This window comes from Aythya marila (genome assembly GCF_965140915.1).
Source record: "Aythya marila genome assembly, chromosome: 5".
In the NCBI taxonomy this organism is placed as follows: Eukaryota; Metazoa; Chordata; class Aves; order Anseriformes; family Anatidae; genus Aythya; species Aythya marila.
The window spans coordinates 44,443,136-44,462,370 of NC_139046.1; the positions used below are offsets into that span (position 1 = coordinate 44,443,136).

A 19,235-nucleotide genomic window follows, 5' to 3' on the forward strand; every position below is an offset into this window, starting at 1 on the left:
AGCTATCTACTTATGCTGGCAGTCCTTTCAGTCTTCCAGTCTGACACTTCCTTTTTTATCCAGCCAGCTAATTTCCCCTCTTTTGTGAGGAGTAACTGTTTTCACACTAGTGCTTACCCAGCAAGCCTCTTCATTGTTTCATGGTTAATTATCTTCTTGAGCTTCACCTTCTCCAGAGAAGGGAGAAAGACTGGGCCTCCCCACAGCTCTAATGAAAGCTAGGTTTAGAGATGCACTGTGTGAATAAATGCAGTGTCCGATGTAGCAAAATAATAAATGAGTTCCTAAATTTACGGAGTCACAGCTCATCCAGCAGGTTTACTGAACAAAGCAGGAAAACACTTCATCTTAAAAATAATTTTTTATTTCTAAAAGTGGGGAGGAATATTGCTTTAGTGTTAAGCCAAATGCTCTAAAGTTGTATGTTAATAACATTTATGCTGATAACATTAGTACTCATAGCTTCGTGCCCCTCAGTTATTACACTGCTTTGTAGGGAGCGCTCATTGGACTTTGTGACTCAACACCTCTGAAAATAAGAAATGCAGATAGATTTAAATCTTCAGTTTATGTTCCAATTTGAGCCCAAGCTTAAACTGTATAACATTTAAAATAAATTTTCCTGTAATACAAGAATGTTGAAGAATGACAATAGTATTTTTGTACTAATTAAATACTCCTCATTGTAACTTTGTACTCAGCCAAACTAAGGCAGGCAATTATAAACCTCTCACCCTAACAAGAAATAGTTGTCCTTTACTTTGTCATCTTCTAAGTGAATTTCTATCAAGTATGCTTATATTAAATCATTTCTCAAGTGACCACATCAAAATATATGTGTAACACTGGTACTTCACATATTGCCCAGAATCCATTCAACATCCTAGATTAGATTGAAATTTCCAACCCTTTTATTTTTTTCAGCCAACTCCAGGGCTGTGTTGGCATCTGTTATGTACACAGATGACTATAAACAACAGACACTTACCAGTGATAGAGATGAGAGAAAAAAATCTGGAAGTTCAAGGGTGAGATGATTTTAGTGAAACAGTTCTGCCTAGGGACCTCTTATACCTGGAGATAAGGCCAGTATTTCTGTTCTGCAACATCTGAAAAGCAGCTCTTCTTAGACAGAGGCTATGCAATGGCAAGGAGCAGTAGTGTTGTTGTAGTCTCGAGGTGCTTACTCTCTGCTACTTATTGACAGCAGCAGGGTTTAACTTAATGCTTGGAAATCCATAGGTTGGCACATTGTGGAAGCACTTGTAATATGCAGCATTCTGCAAGCTTCAGACTTCACCATACTTGCTTATTGACTCCCCTCCAGTCAATATCCCAAGTTTACAGATGGTGTATCAATGAAATCAAGAAGTACCTGAACTGAGATTACAAAGAAATCCTGTTGAAAATTTACATAGGGGAAAATAAAGAGTCAGTTGCCTTTGATGATATGAATTACACTAAATTTGGTAGTCTCTTAACTGCTTCAGGAAGAAGATAAACTGATGGGAGACCCAGATATCCTTCATGCAGTTCTTTTATTCATAAATAATTGATAAATTCTCCCTTTCCTGTATATGGAAAGAATTTTTATTCAGAAAATCAGCCTCTCTTCTCCAGCTCTCAGTGAGAAAACTTTCTTTCTAGGTTTCTCCTAAGGTCAAGCTCCCAGGGGCTTATGTCCTGTCCTTTTGTACCTTATATCTAACTGTTTCTATGGTGATTCTCACTCTTTAGTGTTTCTCACAAACATCTATTTCTGCTGAAACAAAGCTCTTAAAAACTCTGTGATTTCAGGTTTCCTGATGTGCCCGTTGCAGGTGGAGGGTTACTACTGTGGCTACTGAGTGCTTTCATAGCATCCACTGAGTTGTTCTGGTTTAACTGAGAGTAGTACACCACTAAAGGAATACCAGTTGCACTGTAAATGCTATTAAATTGAAAATATCCTTAGCCACTATGCAGACCTCTGAACTATTACAAAGCCAAAACAATAATAATTCTATTATGCCAGTGTAACTTTGCCAGCACAGCTTTGTTCATTGGCTTGGGCACCTCTCCTATGAAGACAGGCTGAGGGAGTTGGGGTTGTTCAGCCTGGAGAAGAGAAGGCTCTGGGGAGACCTTATAGTGGCCTTCCAGTGCTTAAAGGGGGCTACAGGAAAGCTGGGGAGGGACTCTTTGTCAGGGGGTGTAGTGATAGCACAAGAGGGAATGGCTTTAAACTGAAAGAGAGTAGATTTAGTTTAGATACAAGAAAGAAATTTTTTCCCATGAGGGTGGTGAGGCACTGGAATGGGTTGCCCAGAGAACCATTCTGTTATTATGTGATCTGAGTGCAGAAGGTAACTGTTTTGCTGTGAATAAGGGCACAGTGAAAATGCACAGTGAAAAAATGGGCTGAAATTCTGGTTTATAGACAAGCAATAGTTAAGCCTGTTTAAGCATCGTCAGTTCCTCAGATTTCCTACTTCTGCTGTGTTGTTTTATTTTTATTTTTATATATTTTTTTGTCTTAACCATAAAGGTTAAGGTCTTTGATTGGGCCAAATTCTGAGACTTGGCATAGATGAACTCTACCAACTTGCATGGGCATGTGTTTGAGGTAGAGTGCCAGGATTTGCTCTTTACTAAACTAGGTATGCATGACAACATTTTGGGTTTGGGTCAAACTAGGAACATTTTTCTAAGAGTTTCATAAAGTGCTTGTGTTGGATTCTTGCACAAAGAAAATCACATATTCTTCTGAAGTAGGGGTGAGACCAAAATGACATTCAAGGGTGAAAAATCCTGTCATGTAACCTCTTGACAGATGAAAAGAAAACTACAAAGCAGCAAAAACAACAGTCAGTAAAATATGCTATGTAGCTAGGCTTTCTCATCACACACACACAAAAACTGGGGGGGGGGGAAGGCAAAAAAAAAAAACACACAAATACACAGCTTGGAATATAGGTCTGAGATTGTAAACCTATTTGGATGACAATATGATTCAACATAAAAATGTTACAGATGTTCTTCTGCTCCCTGGTAACATTGAAAGTGTTCTTGAGCAAATGAGAACTGGAGAAGTTAAAAAGCCACACGAGGATGCAGCAGCAAAAACGGAGGCCTCTGCTTCCACAGAGGCTTCGAGATGAATGAGGTGTGGTGTAGCAGTAGTTATACTCTGAGCACAGCAAAGGGACTAAATGTGTTGAGTCCCAGTTTTTGTGTTGGTCTGTGAAAGAAGTGAGTCCCTGTGGGCCTCCTGCTGACATGGCTCACCTTCTGTTCCAGCCTGGCTCTTCTGCACTGGCTGGGCAGGAGTTAAGGGCCTAGTGCCATCTGGTACCGTGGATAGTTTATCAAGAAAGCTGTTAAGACCATTGTAGGACTCATGTGCAGGAATGAGTGACCTGAGTGTTAACTAACGTGGTAAAGAGACACTTAAAGAGCAGCAGAATGGCTAGTTTCTCTGACTTTTTAAAACACTTATACTACTCGTAGGGTCTTCTAGATTACAGGTGAGCATCTTGTTAAAATGTCACTGAAATTACTCAATCTGTTGGTTAGAACATGTGCCCACAAAACCTGTATCATGATAAAGAAAATTATCAGTTTTAAAAGCGGCATATGACAAGGCAAACCTCTAGACTTTTATTTCAGAGCACTATAAGAGAAATCCAAATGTCATCATGGAGACAGTGATCAGCAGTGGAATCTCTTGCTCCCATAAGACCCGGCCTGTGCCGAGACCCTTGCAGGTGGCACCTGTCACAGCAGAGAGCAGAGGTGATGTCAGTGTCCTTCCTATTGTACAGCAATCTGTACACACAACCGCACACATAGGACCCTGGAAATACCTGTAAGCACCTGTAATGCCCAACAGGGAAGGACACGTTCTGCATGTGCAGAATTTAGTATATTATTTCATTGAGGGAGGCAATGATAATTGTAAAATGAAACACGAGGAAGTAAAAACACAGATTTGTATTCTTATTTTCTCAGCAAAGAAACATGTATCATCTTATTTCAACTGTAGTTATAACAAGCATGTATGTTAATGATTAGTTTCTACAGTGGTCTTAATAAATATACTGGTTTCTCTAGTGATCTGTAGTAAAGCAAATGGCTTCTGTATTTTTTGAGGCCATATTGTAATGTGCAGGTCACTTCAGTATAATGCACATTGCATATTATGCATATATTAATGCATATTAAAATATTGGTGTTGGGAAATGTGGACAGTTTTCTTGTTGGCTATAATATAGGGAACCCCATTTAGAAAATGAACTTAAGTGAAGCAGAAGTGAAATGGGTACTGTACGTATGACTGTTTCCCTCAGCAGAAGTACTTGGCATGCTTGTGTTTTTCAAAAGACAAAATCATGTTTGTCTTCCTTCAGTGTGCACACATTCCTGGAGATGGGGGATGGTTTTCTTTCTTTCTCTTTCTTTTTCTTTTTCCCCTGGCCCCTAAGTGCAGTTGAGTTTGGATAATTTGTCCACAGCAACTGAAGGATATGTTGCAGGGGAGAGAGGAACAGAGTTTGTATTTATTATTCTAAAAGCTCATTTTTTTTCATGTTAATTCCTTTAAAAATATATAATGGTACGTAGGGGTTACATTACAGGCTTGTTTCACTAACACAAAGTATCTGTACTGGAGTAGCACATGCAAATGAGTACAAAACAGAGAATCATTGTTTAATAAAATTTGCTGCAGAAAAAGCAAAACTATCTGTGTTTTAAAAAGGAAACAAATGGGAAAAAATGCATTTTTAAGATTTTTTCTAAAGAGTACTGTGATTGAGGAAATATCCTTATATGACAATAATTTTATTTCTTCCCATTAACATCTTCAGCAGATTAACTGTTTAACTACTAGATATCAGCCCTAAAAGCATTTAAGTGCATACTTAACTTTGCTAACATGAGTTATCCCACTAAAATGGGACTACTACCCTAAGCAAAGTAGTTTCCAGTTTGAACCCTGAACAGCCAGACTCCTTAAGACAACACTTTCAGTACAGTAGAATTAATTCTATCTTTAACTTTTCTGAGTCTTTAATTTAATTTTTTCTTGTTTTAATTACATTAGAAATGTTTTGGGCAGCAATAAATACTTCTTAAGTGTTGTTTATCTAGTGATAAAAACTGGAATATACATAATACTGTGCTTCTTGTTGTTATTATGTTGTTATTTTTTGCTTGCTTGGTCAAGACTTTTTACATCCTCTTACTCTGAATCATGTGGCCATTGCCATTGACTCCAGAAGTAGTTGTGTTTAGTGACTTTAATATGATAAAATTTACTGTATGAAGATAGCCATTGTTAGAAAGATGCTATAAGCATACATACACACACACATGCTTGCTGAAGTCCGTGGCAGAACACTCGGAGACCAAATTTAACCAAAGGTACAATTCAGTCTGGCAAAGTGAGCTTTCTTTGAATACTAGCAGGTGTAACTGATTGCACTAAATTTCCTTAGTGCATTTGGTAATTTAGAAACATCATTTATATATGTGCAAGTGTGTGTGTGTATAAACACAAACACCCACACCCACACATATATTACTATTGTGGTAACTCTAGTTCTCCATCACCTTACCTATGTTTTGAGTAGCCTGACAGGGAGACATCTGATATGATAACAGTTGTGCATAGAGATTGGTACTGCTGTCAGTGCAAACATAGGCTGGAGTGACACCACCTTCCATTTTTCAAGCCAGAGCTTTATTCAAAAGCCTGCCTGGTGCTGTTCTCTCCAAAAGTCCCTGCAATGTCTGAATGCTCTTTCTTGTTTGAGCAGCTTGCTAAATATTGTAAAAAAGAAAGGGAAAAATGTATACTTCTGCTAAAAATGCCAACTACAGGATGTTTTTGTGACGTTGGCTGGGTGGCCTGTTTCAGACAAAATTAAACTTGGTCTATATTTGGTAAGGGCTGCCAACATAGCTGATAACCACTAAAGGTGTACTGGTAGGTCTCTTCAGGGAAGATGATGCTTATAAGAAAGGTAGTAATTTAATAATATCAATTCTGGCAATTCCTTGGACAGAGAAAGCTGTGCTGGTAAAATGACCATGTCTACATAAAAGCCTTTGGAAGTGACAATAACTTTGACAATAAGAAAAAAATAATAATTAAATTCTCTATCATCATAGCTGTCTGTAAAACTTCTGAATATACACCAGACCTCAGAAAAGCATGTGCATTTGAAGGATAAAAACTAGGCTTTGAAGTAAGAAGTACTCAGTGAAGATGAATGGGGTGAGGTCACAACTCTACATGTTTTATTGTTTCAGTCCATCTGACCTACAGAACAAACAAGGCAGCCAAGTGCTGATTTACAGGGGGAAGGTTATCTTCCTGACCAATAAGGACCAAATGTTTTGTTTTTGAAAAACAAAATCAGATTCTGTGGAACATAAAATCCCTGGAACCTGCTGCTGATTTCCTGCCTTTGGGAATTATTTCTGCAGCTGGCAGAAGCTTAAAACAGTAAAATTGCGCAGTTTAGGAAGCTTTTCACAGCAATATCTTCCTAATGTTAAGCGCTACAGAGTCGTAAAACATAACACAGTGAAAATGAGTTATTTTAGCTGGTTTCGTGTTTAATCTAACAGGCTTTCAAACTAACTTAATGTAATTATCATCATTCTCTTGCACCATTTTTTTTAGGTGCAGGTTGGTAAGGGGATGAAAACATGGTAAACTGGCAAATCCAAACATGGACTGCTGAACTCTACAATGTACAGCACTGCTCTGATAGCCTTAGTTGTCTAACAAATTATTTATATATTTTTTTTCATAGTTTAAAATCTAAGCTACCTCCAGACAATATCTCAGAGGGAGGGAGAAAAGAAAGGACTCATTCTGTAAAAGTTTTGGAGTATGTAGATCTACAAAGAGCTTTCAACATTAGACAGGACTAATTTTCAAAATCCCAAAAACTGTCTAACCTGCCAAGGAGGGAACATTTCCTTGGCACACAAATTCCTGCCCACAGTTACTTCTGATATCTTAATGCAGTTGCACTGCACAAGGATCTACCTTACAACAAAGCTTGATGGAGTATGGGGATTTATCTTAAATGAAGGTCTCATTTTATCAAATATGTTAATTTTCATATCACTCTGCTGAATGGTGGATAGCTACTCTGCCTGTTTTGGAGCAAATCATTCTTTTCCTTATGCCACTTGAGTATTTTAGTCTGGACATGCAGCATTAGGATACCTTTGTGTCTTCCACAGAAATAGTGCCACCAATATCCGTAATTATATAGACACTGAAGGATGGATTTGGAGCTATTTATGCATCTTGCCAGTCAAATGTGTTGAACATTGCACTGTGGGTTAAAACTCTCCTCATCTGACTGTGACTCAATTAATTTTTAGTTGTTTTATGCAAAATAAAATAGCATAAGTAGGCTTCTTTTCAGAACAGCTTCTCTTAGGAGAATGGGAGCCTGGTTCATGTCTCTTATGCCCAGTCTTACAAACTGTCCCACGTCCAAAATCAGTGCCCTAACTATTGAACTGTTTGAGATTATCTTATGATTTGTCTTGAAAGAGATGAGCAGGCTTTAGTTCCTTCTTCAAAGGAGCTCACAGCTGAGAATTCCAGTCAGACATATGTGCCTTCCTCAGCTCACTTAACCTTGGCTGAGTCTTTATGAATCTAAGTCTGCAACCAAGTTGCTTACAACTGTTCATTTGACTACAGCCTCCCTTTATCTTCTTGTATTTCAGTAACTTAGTGAGTTTGTTGTCATTTAGATTGCTGTTTGGCATGCAGTCAAACTTGCTCCAAGAAAGCTCGAGAGAGATCATTGTTGAAAGTTGGTTTTTTTTTTTTTTTTTTTTTTTTTTTTTTTTTTTTTTGAGTATTTGATTTTTTGGATACAGTGATCACTGTTCAGCTGTTAAGAAAATTTAAATTAAACAATTTTACATTAGTTAGCAGTCCTATTGCAAGACTTACTATGTAAGCAAAATCTTCCCTAAAATGGAAGGCTCTCAATAAATAGAAAAATTAAGAGAAATTAATTTGATCTCAGAGAGCAAGCCCCCAAATCAGCAACCACTTCTCTCCTACTTTGAGGATTTTAAGGTGAGTCAGTGCTGTTGGCCATTTGACATATCACATTTCAGTAGGAAGAGTTATCAAGGTGCTCTTTCTCTCCCACAGGTGTTTCTAGAAGTAATAATACTTGAGGCTACGTGTTCTGAGCCCATAATAGCTCACTGGAAAGCTACAAGTCTTAAAAAAATCAAACTAAGTTTTGCTCAATTATTTATTAGCCTGTTCCCAGAGAACAGTGTCAGCACAGACAATATTTGAAATTCATGTAGTATTTGATTAGACTGATTGATCTTACAGCTGAAGATATTAACATTCATTAGTGTTACTTACTGGTCATTAGTACTGCCTTTATTATCAAGTAAAGAATAAACAGAAATTCTAATAAAAATTCATCAAGTCTAGTGATATCCAGTACATTAGATTAGTTGTTTTAAGGCTGACTGCACAAAACTTTGTTATAAACATTTTATTAAAACCTTTGGCAAAACATTTATAGCTTAGCTCTTTTAAACTTAAGCAGGCTAAGAGATATTCTCATATATCCAACATAATAAACACCTATCAGCATATTTTTATTAAAACACTTCTGTGTGATTCTGCAGAATGGATAATGCTTGTTATAAAATGACTAACCACAATTAATCTCTGTTAAAGTAAAGTAAAATTTTCTGTATTATGCTTTAGTGGCAAATAAGAAGAAAAATAAGAAATTATGCAGAATTTAGTAGTTTTCATTTTAATCGATCATTTAAATGGTACACAATACATGACAAAAGTAAAAGCCTATTAATGATCATTGTTCCAAAAATTCACTTTACTCCCATTAACGTAGTTAGATGATTTCAATGTAAGCACTTTTAAAGTAGAGCTGTAAATATTTTTAATCTCTGATTTTTAAATTATTTTTTATAGGAGTCTCTGAACGTTATTGATGCCAGTTTGATGGATCTAAATGGTCCAAGTGAAGATGCACTAGAATGGGATGAAACTGACATAAGTAATAAGCTGATAAGTGTTCATGAAGATTTAAGTGATCCTGATCAGGAGCAGAAGGATGATCTAAGTCGGAAAACTGCTTCAGGAGAATGTGGTGACAATGATGTGAATGAAGATGAAAGTATCAGTGATCATGGAAGTCCTCTTTATTGTCCAACCATTACTTCCCCTCCAAATCCTCACATCTATCAGGTCTATAGTCTTCATAATATTGAATTATCAGAAAAAAAAAACATGCCTTTCTTGAAAAAAACATCCAAACTCTCCAGTGTAACACAGTCTAACATTTTAAACAAAAGTCTTAGTAAAGACTCTTCATTTTCATCTACCAAATCCTTGCCAGACCTAATAGGGGGGACGACATTGGCAAAAACATACAACTATATGTACCAAAGTGGAAACATAAGCAGGCATTCTGAGAGTGAGAGTGGGATAGTGAGTGAATGTGATACAGAAACTACAAATAATTCAGAAATTTTTTTACTAAATGATACTGAAAGCACTCAGAGTAATCCTGAAATTGGACATGCAGAAACTCAAATGGATGGCATAATTGATGTAATAAAACAAAAAATAAAGCAAGATGAAGAAGACCATGTTAGTCTCTCAGATGATTACCAGTTGGCACCTTCTGGATGTTGTGGAAGTGAAATTGATGAGGACTTGGACAGCGTTACCATGTGTAAACCTGTTTGTCTAGAAGAACTGCAAGGAAAACATGATGTGTTTACATTTTATGATTACTCGTATCTTCAAGGCTCCAAATTCAAATTGCCAGTGATAATGAAACAATCACAACTTGAAAAGACACACACAGAGGGTGCTTTGTTTCATGGCTTTAGTTTTGATAAAGTACCTGGTAAATTTGAACATAAACCTGGAGAGTCACAACCAGATGGGTTTATTCATGACCATAGTCTGGCAAGTATCCCTGGAGGATCAGATCCCAGTTCCTGTAAGTCTGGAGAAACAGTAAGAAAATTAGCTGTTACAGAGAATACAAAGCAGATTTCAACTTTGTCTCGTAGTTCTTCATTAGAATCACTGTCTGTAGTAGGAGATTTGTTCAGCTCAGGTATTTTTAAAAGTGGAGATGGTCTTCAACGAAGCACCTCTTTGGAGAGCTGGCTGACTTCCTACAAAAGCAACGAAGATCTTTTTAGTCATCACGGTTCAGGAGACATAAGTGCAAGCAGTGATTCTGTTGGAGAGCTCAGCAAAAGGACATTAGATCTTTTGAATCGTTTAGAGAATATCCAAAGTCCATTAGATCAAAAGATAAAGCGCAGCATCTCTGATATAACACTCCAAAGTAGCTCTCAAAAAATGTCTTTTACTGGACAGCTGTCTGTAGATATTGCATCCTCAGTCAATGAAGACTCAGCAGCTTCTCTCACTGAACTCAGCAGCAGTGAGGATCTTTCTCTCTGCTCTGAAGACATCGTACTGCATAGAAATAAAATACCAGATTCAAATGCATCGTTTAGAAAACATCTTAATAGATCTGTAGCTGATGAGAGCGATGTCAATGTCAGCATGATTGTTAATGTCTCCTGCACTTCTGCTTGTACTGATGATGAAGATGACAGTGATTTGCTTTCAAGTTCCACCCTTACCTTAACTGAGGAAGAGCTAGGTATCAAAGATGAAGATGATGACTCCAGTATAGCAACTGATGAGGATATTTATGAAGAATGCAATTTAATTTCAGGACTTGATTATATAAAGAATGAACTCCAAACTTGGATTAGACCAAAATTTTCTTTGACAAGGGAGAAGAGAAAAAGTAACCTCAGTGATGAAATTCAGCACAGTAAAGAAGTTAGTAATGAGACATCAAAAGCCACAGATACATTGAGCATTGAAACACTTTTGAATGGTTCAGTACAGAAAATACCAGAAAATAATGGCAACAGTAAGAATGTACCACGTGATCATGAAAAAGGGACAAAGGGTCACATAAGGAAAGATATTTCTCAGGTTGTGAAGGATCAGCTTGTGGATGATATGGAGAATGGCAATGTTGAAAATACTCTTGGCAGTCAAAAGGAAGTGCTCGTGAGAACATCAGCAACTTCCAGAACTCATACATCACTTGATGTTAGAGAAGCTGAAAATGAATGTTGTGTTTGTGAAGCATTTACAGACAGTTCAGATGATTCACATATGGATGGCAAGGAGACTGCTCTGTTGTCAGATGGATCCAGAAACCCTCCAAAAGAATGTCAAAGTCATCTTCAGTCTGATTGTCATGGTGTTGCTTACTCTCCTGCTAAAAAACCTTGTACTGAATCTTCCTCAGAAACGAACTGCGTAGACACGCAAGCATCCCTACCCGATGGTCAGCAACACAGAGTAAGCACTACTGAAAAATCTACTGATTGCTGTGCAGCCTTGAAATCCAATGAAGCAGAACACGAGTCTTTAGCCAGTGGTCCTGATTCATGCTGTAACTGTGAATCTTCTACTTTTGATAAAAGAAATTTGGAAGATGGCTCAGTACACAACTTTGTGATGGAGATAATAGACATGGCATCAACGGCTTTGAAAAGTAAGTCACAACCCGAATGTGAGTCATCTGCTCCAGCTTCATTAACACAGATCAAGGAAAAAGTGTTAGAACACTCTCACAGACCCATCCAGCTAAGAAAAGGGGACTTCTATTCTTATCTTTCACTTTCTTCTCACGATAGTGACTGTGGAGAGGTAATCAAATACATAGAGGAAAAGAGCAGCACTCCTGTGCCACTGGACTTCACAGATGACAGAGAAAATATTGAATGCTTTTTTGAAGCTTGCCCTGAAGAAGAGCGTGTTGAACAGCAGCAATCTGTTTCTAATGGTACTACCGAAGCACGAGTTGAACAGCAGCAACCTATTTCTAACATTAGTTCTGAAATACCTCCAGAGTCACCAGGCAAAGTGACTCTAGAGTCAATAGAAAAAGCTAAAACTTCATCAGAAAATAGGCATTTATCTTTTTTATGTGATGATGACATTAATATAAATGTCCCCAATCCTAACAAACAAAATGCTTCAAATGATTTGAAAAATGCTGCTGATGATTTGATGATTTCAGATCGGAAAATGGAAGGTTTGGAAAAGAATTCTCCAGAGCTTAGCAGTAAGAAGAGTACTATAGGAAAATCACGTGGAATCGAAGAGACCAAAGGATGTGTTGCTGCTTCTGAAGAGGTTTCAGCCATAGAGTTCCAGTTAAAGCCCAGCCATTCACAGAATAAGGAGGTTTTGCACCAAAACACTAAAACTCTTACTTGTGAAGAAACTCTCCTGACTCTTCATAAGGAAAGACACATTAATATGCACAGATAGAATGTAACCCTCTCCAGGCATATACATTATCCTAAAAACAGGTATGTACTTTACAATATACAAGTTGCACTTTTTTTTTTTTTTTTTTCTTTTCATTTCTTGCTTTTAATTTTTTTTAACAGTTTTATACAATGAAAGGAGATGAATCACCATCCAGGGTTTCTGTTTTATGGTAGTACTAATCATTTGTTTTAATTACACTAAAATCCTCTAAAATCCTGAATTACATACCACTGGTCAACAAATGCAGTGGACAGTAGCTGCTCCTACTTTGCACTGACTGGAGCAGCTCTCTTCTGGAATCTTCAAATCTGTTATTTTGCAGAACTTGGGAATCCTTCAAAAGTAATATTTCTGTATCACCTCCTCTTCCTTTATCAACTGAGCTGTGGAACCAGAAACCAGCTCTACTCATTCACCCCTTCTCCACAGACAGCTGACCTTAGGAAGTATTCACATGTGCTTGATGAATCTGAACTTCTGGTTTTACATGGATTTTGAGTGACCAGTGAGTTGGAATTCTAAAATATTTACAGACAGTCCATGAAGAACGGCTAAGCAAACTGGAAAATAAGTAGAGAGAGAATGTCATCTTTTGGTGTCAGCTTACCATGACTTATGTTCAGTGAGCCATTATTAGTATTAGGCCAAAAGTTGAGGTTACCAAAATAAGAAATCTTTGCAACACCAGTGAAGAGTGTAATGTGAAGGTAATGTAGAACAAAGACACAAACACCAAAGCAAATGGAAAGTGTTAGCCACACAGCAGTACTGAAAGCTTTGGTTCTATTTTGTGGTAAGCATTTTGAAACATAAGATGTTTAAACCTAAGTTGAAAATTTGGCTCTGATCTCTTCCAAAGTTTTGGAACGGTTCAAATCTGGAGTTTCTAATGTCACATGAATGTCTAACAATAAGCTGCATATTTAACAACAGAAGATATACAAAGCAACTTCTGGATCAGATCCTATAGAGCTGTTGTTCTGAGTCTCACTAGTTTGGTGAGCCAAAAAGCCAACATAGCTGTGCAGTAATACCATTGGTCTTTGGAAACACTCATCCAGTAGACCAGACTCAGTTTGGCAACTCCGAATGCCACTCCAATTCCAAATGCTGCTGCTTATCAGAAGTTGTAGCAAGGGAGTTTCCAGTAAGGCATGAGGTTAAGCACTGGAACAGGTCACCCAGGCTAGTTCTAAAATTTATATACTTGGAGATTTTCAAAATTAACATGGACATGTCCTTGAATAATCTGATCTACTTTTGAAGATAGTCTTGCTTTGAGCAGGAGGTTGGACCAGATGACATTCAAATTTCCCTTCCCAACTAAGTTATTCTATGATTCCATGATACTACTAGAAGAAAAGGACATTATTCATCGTTGAAACCACTAGTACACACTTATTGCAACCTGTATAGCTATAGCAGAGGATCTGAGCCTATTCATACAAAATAGATTGCTTTGCTCCTGTTGGATATTTAACTTCAGCATTTCCTGATTTTGCTGTATTATACTATTATGCTTTGGGGTTTTCTTTTGCACATTTTTGTTTTACCCACCATTCACATATTCACATATGTATAAATACATCTAGCTAAATCTTTAGGTTATGGCAGCAAAAGTCTACACCTTGCCACTATCTCTTTCAGACACAAATCTATTTGAATAGTGCATTATCTTGGAACTGTCATAGCAGCGAGGATATTTCTTGAATGGCTTTGAAATGGGCTTTCCTGACCTGCTGATTGCCAGTTAGGTTAATACCTGGACGCATCCAAACAACTGGAGAAGCAAAGGAAATCAGCTGGGAATTACAAAACTGATAAATGATACTATATATTCTAGGATTACATTCAAAAGATTATGTGTATACATAGTCTTCTATATGGAAGTTGAGATGATGACTAAAGTATGAGGTTGATAAGTGATGATTATGTAAACATAAACTTTTCCTAAATTACTGTTTTATTAATTTTCTTATATTTTTCTCCACTCACTTAATTTGAGGAAGAATACTTACTGTGTGTGATTTTCTTCTTGTTCATATTCTTTCACTGATGAAGACAATAACGTATCTTTTCGCTTCACTGAAAGTACTTTTCCTCTGAGGATCTCAAAATACTGTATAAACTTCCCCTCAATCTTCAGAACCTCATAGTTACATGGTAGCCAGCTATGTTTTTCATAAGACTGGGATGTGACAACATGCAGCTAACAAGGTATAAGGACAAAGATTGGACATAGAGGATTTTAATACATGCCCTGCAATACAATGCAATGTAATGCAGAGCCTGTATACAACAATTTGATAGGATTATATCAAAACTATAACATTATATAAAACTATAACATTTAACGTAAGAAAAAATTAATTTTTGACTTGATGTTGAAAAATAATTTTAAGGTAACAAAGCCCTTCACACTACATTCCACTTTTTAAATATTAGAAGATACGTTGTTTCTTAACAGATATGTATAGCACTGCTTCCATGGAAGTTATATACTGTATTATTCCCAGCAGTAAAGCCCTAGGATAGATATAGTGTGTCTCAGGCACATCAAAAAAGGAATATATGAGCTGCTAGATTTGGTTTCACTCAAGTCTGAGCTCCCTTCCCCCATTCACAAGCTTGGTGCTTTAACTTCATCTCTCATGCTATGGGGAATGAATTACAGAAGCAATCTATCCTAATTTGTTAACTTATTCAAATAACAGTTATTATACTTAACTATGCTAAAGATTATCTTTTTGGTGGCAGATTGTTTATTTTTTGATGAGGCTAATTACTGATTTTCTAAAGGTAATTTACATTTATTACTAATACATCTTTTAAAATGTGACAGATAAATGTTGTTCCCATAAGTGTATTATGAAAAAAGTTACTATTTAAAAACACATTATTTAATTTGAAAGATAAATGGCAAACACCATTATTTTTCCTGTAGCACCTGTGCTGTAAGCTCATTTAAATGTGTAATTCCATGTGTAGCTGTAATACTTAGAGAAAAATAATCTATAGTATATGTGTACCTTAAAAGCATACTAAGGTTTCAAAGCTGAAAAAAAGCATAGCTTCAAATGTAGTTTGGTTTTATACTATTTTAGTATGTGCTTTGGATGTACAGGAGAATTAAATGGTGAGGAGAATATTTCTGCAAGTGTATGTAAGTTGCAATTCTATTATTTATCAGTGTGCTACAAGAAATGACCAATGTGTTAAAATAATAGCAATTCTATAAGTAGGCTCAAAAATATCTGTCAGCACTGACTCATCTCTCATATAAGCCAACACAGAGTTCTTTAACAGAGGTGCTCATAAAACTATGCTGATTTTGTTTCTTAAGTAGGGGACAGCTTGAAGGAGCTATCTTTCTGTATATGAGCTCATGCAATCTTCTGCTGTCACTGTGACCCATGACTCACCAAAGGGATGGGAATTCTTAGTCACATATTAAATATGCGTAGAGATCAATACATTGATATCTTTTTGTTTATGTGGTGTGTCTGGAGTCATTTCTAGAAAATATGATATACTTCTGTGTGTTACCTGTTAGTGCTTACAAGTAAGTCTCAAAAGCTATTTCCTTCCTTTTGTACAGAATCTGTAATTTCAACTTAAGTATTAACTTAATTTGAAAAAAAATATTTTGTTTGGGCTTAAGAAAAATAAATCTGACAGTGCTGCAATGTTGGCCAGAATGTCCCACCACTTACAATACCCAGAGAAGCCCAGGAGAGAGGGATGGCTCTATGGCTGATGCCCAGGACTACTACTCAGAAGCCTGGCTGTTATTTCCTGCTCAGCAATGTTTGCTCAGCAATGGATGTTTTTATATGGCTTATTCCTTCCCTTCCTCAGTTTTGTTAGCAGCAAAATAATGAGAATAATGATTGATGGGACCTGTGAAACATGATTCATTCACTGAGAAGTGTTTTGAGATCCACAGATAAAACATGATACAGAAATGCAAAGTACTGTTAGTTAATTATACATTACAGGAGAGAAATAATATAGAGGTTTACAGAATAACTAGTATGTAATAATTTACTTTTAGAAAACGGAACTACAAGAGTAATCTAAATTTTTGCTTATTTTTTTTTCTTACAATTTTTATAGGGAGATGGATAGACCAATGTTTCTTTATAGAATTTAAAATACTGTGACTTTTTAGCTCCTTACTGTCGTAGCTGACTTCTTTAAAAGAATTAAATAAACAGATAATCTTTTATTATCTGTGAATTACGTATTTTTTGAAAAACCTGACATAATCCATCAGTGAGACTTTTCTTACTATAGATACATAAAACTCCTGCCAGAGTTGTAGAAACATTTTGAAACATTTTGATAATCTTCCTCTTTATTCACATCAGTTCTTCCTTAATTTCTAAACAAACTGTTGAGCTTTTCATTCTTTTCCTGTAAGGATATTTCTTCTATAACCGGGGGGGGGGAGGGCTAGTTACAGCAAATAAGATCAAAGGAGAAGGTAACTGGATAGATCCAGATACTCCTGCTTAATTTGGAAGGCACATAATGCATGTCTGGAGTGCCTCCTAGGAAATGCCTACAAGATGTACTTTGCACTAATCTTTGAGCTGTATTCTGACAGTTATTTCTTCATAATCCTCATCATAAGCCTGTGCTCTTTGATGAATAGTTTAACCCTAAACTCCAAGCTGGATAATTCTATAGTATGAAAATTTAACTCATTGCTGGTACTAGAAGTGTCTAAATAGCTATTTACAATTTAAAAAGACAGTGATGACACTGACAGTTCTATTCACTGAACACTTCTGTGACAATCTGTTCCTTCTCTCTTGAAATCTCATTTTATATGTTTACATAAGTATTAAACTAAGTGACGGGTAGATCTTTTTGTTGTTTGCCTTTTAAAAACCCCTATGTTTTCATTGATCGGTGCACCTTTGAGTGCACTAAAGGTAAGTTTGCAGGTAAGGATGAGGACAGGATCCAGGGAAAAGGTCAGATTTGATGACTTCCATTGTTTCTTTAGAAACAAAGTCTTTACAAAAATCAATGAGTTTTCTACATCAAAACAATTTTTACACTACCTTGTACCTCAGGCTGTTAAAAGTCATTGTTTGCCTACTGTATGCTTCTGCATTAAAGGCTCTGGCATGTGATAATTTAATGAGTATCTATGGTTGTTCTGGAAGAGCTATGTTTTGCAAATAAAACTGCATTTTCTGTAACCTGCTATTACTTTTTTGTTTCCTTTTAGAAACTTGGCTGCAATTCAGGTGCAGGTTCATCCTGTAAACCCTGGGATGACCTCCAATTCCATTGTATCACTGCCTTTCATTACACTGACTCCCAAGATAAATTTTCTTTCCAAATGTGATTTGTCCATGTTGGCTTTGTGATCAGGCTGCATATGCTAGTTCTATTTCAGTGATCATCTGGTATGGTAGCAAAGCCATTTGCTTTCTCACGGATTCCTCTCCCAAGCTACCTCTAATGATCTGCCCTTCCTAAATTGGATGCTCCTGTACTTATCACTGGGTTTTGTTCGTTAAAGTTTTGAAGTTCCACAGATTTCATGATCGGTCTGGTTTATCTTTTCAGAATTGTACCTGCCAGTACTCCTCTATTTTATGTATCAAATTTAATATTTATGTGTATAATGCATAAGTTTATTGAAACTATTTTATGTTTAAAGTGACAATTTTGTTGGATTGCAGCAAAAAGAAGTCATTAGCTCTCCTTAATCAATACATCTAAAAATTAAACAAACAAAATACCATTTTATTTATTTCATTTTAAAATTTAATCTATGCAACACTTCAAGAAACAACTGCATGGTGTTGTATATTAGGAACTGTTGACATTCTATTGAATTAAGTACAACTTTTTTTTTTTTATGCTTCTTGAGGTGGTAATGAGAAAAAAAGTTTTTAAAAATGTGTGCCTTGCTGTATTTCTTATACCATTTATTAAAAAGCTGCTTTCACAGTAAAATTATGTTGGTTTGAAAGGAGGAAATAGCAAGGTTAAGATGTGTGAATAATTTCTGTATATATGTATACCCAAGTGCAAACATTGATGTATAATGACAGTATAAAATGCTTTCATGTTTGTGATGTCCAGTGATGTGGAAAATATAAGCCTTAAAAACATTAGATTGCATGGTAATTAGAATTGGCATAATAAACATAGTTTATTGGGGAAAAAAAAATAAAGCAGAACTGGTGATCTGTTTTAACCGCGTACCAAGAACAGAATGCTGCATCGAAGTACAGAGGAGTACCTTTTTGTTTGCAAATATTTCCTAGACAGATGCAATTCCATAGCTGGTGAAGGCTTGAGTTACCGGGCTCAGAGGTAAAGATCCTTTTCCTTAAAGATTCTGCAGGTCTCCTAGGTCAGATAAAGAGACACAAATATTTAGTAGATCAAGCTAGTACACTGCCAACAGCAGTTAACAGTGGTCAAGCATGCTTTTATATCAAATTTCCCCCCTACACACACACATCCCTTTAAATCACTAACAGTTGGATTTGGGGTTGTAAATTGTTCTCTGACTCTTAAAATTTCATTCATTTTCTTAATGATATTGAATAAGCTTTATATATATCAATATATATTATATGTAACTATATATAATATAAATATATAATGTATATTTATATGTAACTATGTTTTAATATATAGTTTATATTACAGTTTATATTATCTACAGTTTATTGTTTAAATAACTTAGACTGTACTTTTTAAAGGTTTTTATCTTGTGCTAAAACCATAATGGGTGGCTAAAACAAGCCAGACCTACCTCTGCAAACATTATATTCATCTCCTGAAAACACTGTTG

The 19,235-nt window shown here is 36.2% G+C and overlaps 1 protein-coding gene across 3 annotated transcripts in view; it reads left to right on the plus strand.

The window, feature by feature from the left end:
- The window catches only part of AKAP6 (A-kinase anchoring protein 6), a gene marked incomplete at its 5' end in the record, with an annotated part of 220,546 nt that extends 201,763 nt beyond the window's left edge, over positions 1-18,783 (plus strand). The window contains 2 exons of one of the 3 annotated variants that reach the window (XM_082762186.1): positions 8,987-12,444; positions 17,649-18,783. In XM_082762186.1, coding sequence (XP_082618312.1) covers positions 8,987-12,403 — 3,417 coding nt within the window. In that variant the 3' untranslated portion in view covers positions 12,404-12,444; positions 17,649-18,783. Of the gene's footprint in view, positions 1-8,986; positions 12,445-14,053; positions 17,620-17,648 lie in introns of those variants that run through there. The other 2 variants (XM_082762187.1, XM_082762185.1) reach the window with 2 other exon arrangements.
- Between the last annotated feature and the right edge of the window lie 452 nt (positions 18,784-19,235).